General features: G+C 30.8%; 1 protein-coding gene across 1 annotated transcript; it reads right to left on the bottom strand.

Annotated features, from left to right (window-relative positions):
- Window positions 1-313: 313 nt before the first annotated feature.
- Window positions 314-1644, bottom strand: LOC141646226 (uncharacterized). The gene is made up of 3 exons (XM_074454195.1): window positions 1463-1644; window positions 964-1077; window positions 314-737 (listed from the first exon to the last, which is right to left on the bottom strand). Exons 1-3 carry the CDS (start codon window positions 1583-1585, stop codon window positions 540-542), a joined length of 435 nt encoding a protein of 144 aa, XP_074310296.1. The 5' UTR covers window positions 1586-1644; the 3' UTR covers window positions 314-539.
- Between the last annotated feature and the right edge of the window lie 1547 nt (window positions 1645-3191).

Below are 3191 nucleotides of genomic sequence, written 5' to 3'. Positions count from 1 at the left end.
CGCAGTTTCCGAGGGCCTTGTCCACATGTATACTACTTCTCAATTTTTTTTCTTAGGTTTTGAGATAGATTCTACAAATTACATGTACATCTAGTTTCATGCAAGCAATAGTTTTATCGTATGTATTTAGTCAAGTATTAGCATTAGCAAAAAGTAAACATAAATTACATAGCTCAAATGAATCCACGAGTTTCGTGTGTCACAAATCTAGTTACACTATTAAATAACAGGTACATGCTTATCATATTATCTAATTAATCATAAAATTTTGAAGTAACTTATATTTAAGTCTTTTCCCCAGTTGGACGCCACAAAACTAAAACTTGTCTTTATTTTACTTTGCATTAAATATTGCAATTCTTTTACAGTCACGTAAAATAAAAAATCCTACAAAGTAACTACAAATGATGAAATGATGACAGAATAAAACAATGCTAATTAAGCATATAATTTGGTTTGAATCGAATAAACTCAATGTATAGCTTATGATTCATATTATCAATATTAAAGTATACTAAATAAGTCCTGCTTGTGTTTTTCTAGCAAGGGGGATTGTTCTTAGTATTCATGCTACGATCAATGGTCTCTTTGGTGGTTTCCTTAGCTTCGTTAGCCTTGTCAAATGCAGTGTCCTTAGCCTTCTGGGCAGTTTCCTTAGTTAATTCCCATGCTCCTTGTGCTGTTTGTTTTGCCTTCTCTGCTACTTTATGTGCTGCTTCCTTTGAACTCTCAGTCATCTTAATATAAAAATTATATCAGATGTCATAAATAGTCGAATATAAGAACGTTCATGATCAACATTAAAATTATGAGTATGGTTGAGTTTAAAATTATTTTCTTTAAAGAAAAGTTTTTTTTCCTTGTATGTAGAACCAGTTGTTATCTATAATTTGTTAACAAAAAAAATCTGCATGATATCAAAAATGGAACATTAACACAGTTGAGGAGGTGTTAAGTTTGTACATCTTCAGCAGTGGAAGTAGCCTTATTTTTCAAGTTTTCTCCAGTTCTTAGTGCCTCGTTGAGTCCTCTTTTAGCCGCGTTTGTCACATCTTGATGAGAGTGAGATCCGGATCCCTAATCATATCATATTCATTTTTTTAGCCTTTAAGGAAATATAGACATATATAGCTCAGTTTATTTCTCAGCATACTCAAGCCATAATTCAATGCTTCAAAATGTTTAATACATAATGGCCTAATAGATCTGTACTATAACCATAACCCAATTACTCCGTGCTCAGAGAAATACATATTATTTGTCATGCCACCCAAAATTGCTACATATACGATGTTAAACAGATATAACATGACAAATAACTCCCCTTTTGAAAATATACTAGTAGAATTGTTGAATTAATTGAGCTGTCCCACGAGTTTAATCTAGATTCGCCCATCGATTCATGTTTATAAATAATAAAATGGGGCAACGTCACCAAGCAATATATGTTTTAAGAGCTTACCGCTTGAGCATATTGTCGTGCAATCACCTGAAGAATATTTGGAAAACATGTGCTTCTTTTAGCGACATTTGATCCAAGTTGTCCAACTTTTGGGATAAAAAAAGAGAGAGTGTGAAGTGCCATTTGAATATTTATCCTTTAAATTTATTAATTTTAATTTTTTGTTATATGTAAGAGTTTTCTTATTACCTTTATATATATAGATATAAGCAGAAGATTGAGCTACTAATCATGCCAAGTGGCAACTAAAGAACGATTTAAAGTTGTGACCATTAGAAATGTTTAACAAAAAAACTTGGTAAGGTTATGTGTAGGAACAAAATGATGCACGATCCTAATTCGAAGGACTAATTCATGGTTGTTATTTATTTATTTTTTTGTTGCTACTTTTTTAGGTGAAAAGAATACAATTTATTTCAAGTTTTTATATTTTTTTAGAAAGTCCACTAAAATTTAGGTTGCTTGTTTCGTGATAATGTTTCCTTACAAGAAACTGATATTGTTTTATTAATGATATTTAAATTTCACTTTTATAAATATTTTAAACTTTTGGCCTTTTATTTTGAGTTTTCTTATGTGCACTCTTGAGATACACGTTAAAAACATTTATTTTATAAGAAAACATTTACAAGATTTTTGTTGAAGTGTGAACTCATTTTTATGACATTTAATGAAATATGGTGAAGGGGTGTTTTGTTCACAAACCGGTATGGGGGTGGAATCAAGAATCAAACCTGGGTGTTATGGGGTTGAAATTTGATTCCTAATACTAAGGAGTCGTTTGGTTACCACTTGAAAAGCGTAGGAAATGAAAAATCCCATGAATTTAAAAAAATAAGGTTGTTTAGTTGCCATATTTTTGGAAGAATGTAGGAATTGGAACTTCCGAGGAACTTTCAATGCCTACATAATGTGGGAAGTGGCTAACCTACTCCCCCCTTGGTCATTGGAAGTTCCTGTGGAATTCAATTCCTACATGGGCAACCAAACGATTTTGCCAAATTCACCCGAATTGGATGTTGGAACTTAATACCCATGAATTACAAGTTCCTAGGAAGTTAAAGTTCCTTGAGCAACCAAACAACCCCTAAGTGTTTGGTTCAGTTTCATATGAATCAAGAATCAATAAATAAAACTAATTATATCCTTTTGAAAAGTTAAATAAAAAAAACTTACAACATAATATTTATTGTATAAAGTCGTACAAAAATTATCAAAGAAAATAAAGGTACAAAAATATTTCCTATAAAAGCATGTTATTGATCACAAACTTTACGAGAGCTTTTAACTCATGATATTGACTTTAAAGTCGCATTGCAAATTTTATTTTATTTTGACAAAAGTTCAATAAGCATTTTATTTATTTCGAAAATGCATAAAATTGATAGTTTTTTTTTTTAAATATAAATTTGATACCAAGAGGGAATAGTCTTATACCCATCTTTCCCTTGGTTATGGGAAGCTCATGCCTCATGAGTTTGAGGTATGGGTATCAAATTACAAAAAAACTCTAACAAACACAAGGTATAGGCATGAAGCATTCTAAACTCATACCTTATTCCAAAAAAAATGTGAACCAAACACCCCCTGAATATTTTGATGTTATATGAGTTTTAAATTTTAACTAGTTTAATTACCCGTGAAAATAACGGGTCTTCTTTACCTCTTCACTAATAAATAATGTTTGCTCGCGTCATTTTTTTTACTATTTTTTGTAGTAGCTTTTTTT

This window comes from Silene latifolia, chromosome 3 (assembly GCF_048544455.1).
Source record: "Silene latifolia isolate original U9 population chromosome 3, ASM4854445v1, whole genome shotgun sequence".
NCBI lineage: Eukaryota > Viridiplantae > Streptophyta > Magnoliopsida > Caryophyllales > Caryophyllaceae > Silene > Silene latifolia.
The sequence above is the reverse complement of the archived record's forward strand: the minus strand, read 5'-3'. Positions and strand labels throughout refer to the sequence as shown.

Coding starts and splice junctions, on each gene's coding strand:
- LOC141646226 (XM_074454195.1), bottom strand. CDS start 1,585: ATGGCACTTCACACTCTCTCTTTTTTTATCCCAAAAGTTGGACAACTT. Junction 1,078..1,462: donor CACGACAATATGCTCAAGCG/GTAAGCTCTTAA, acceptor TGATATGATTAG/GGATCCGGATCTCACTCTCA. Junction 738..963: donor CTACTTCCACTGCTGAAGAT/GTACAAACTTAA, acceptor TTTTATATTAAG/ATGACTGAGAGTTCAAAGGA.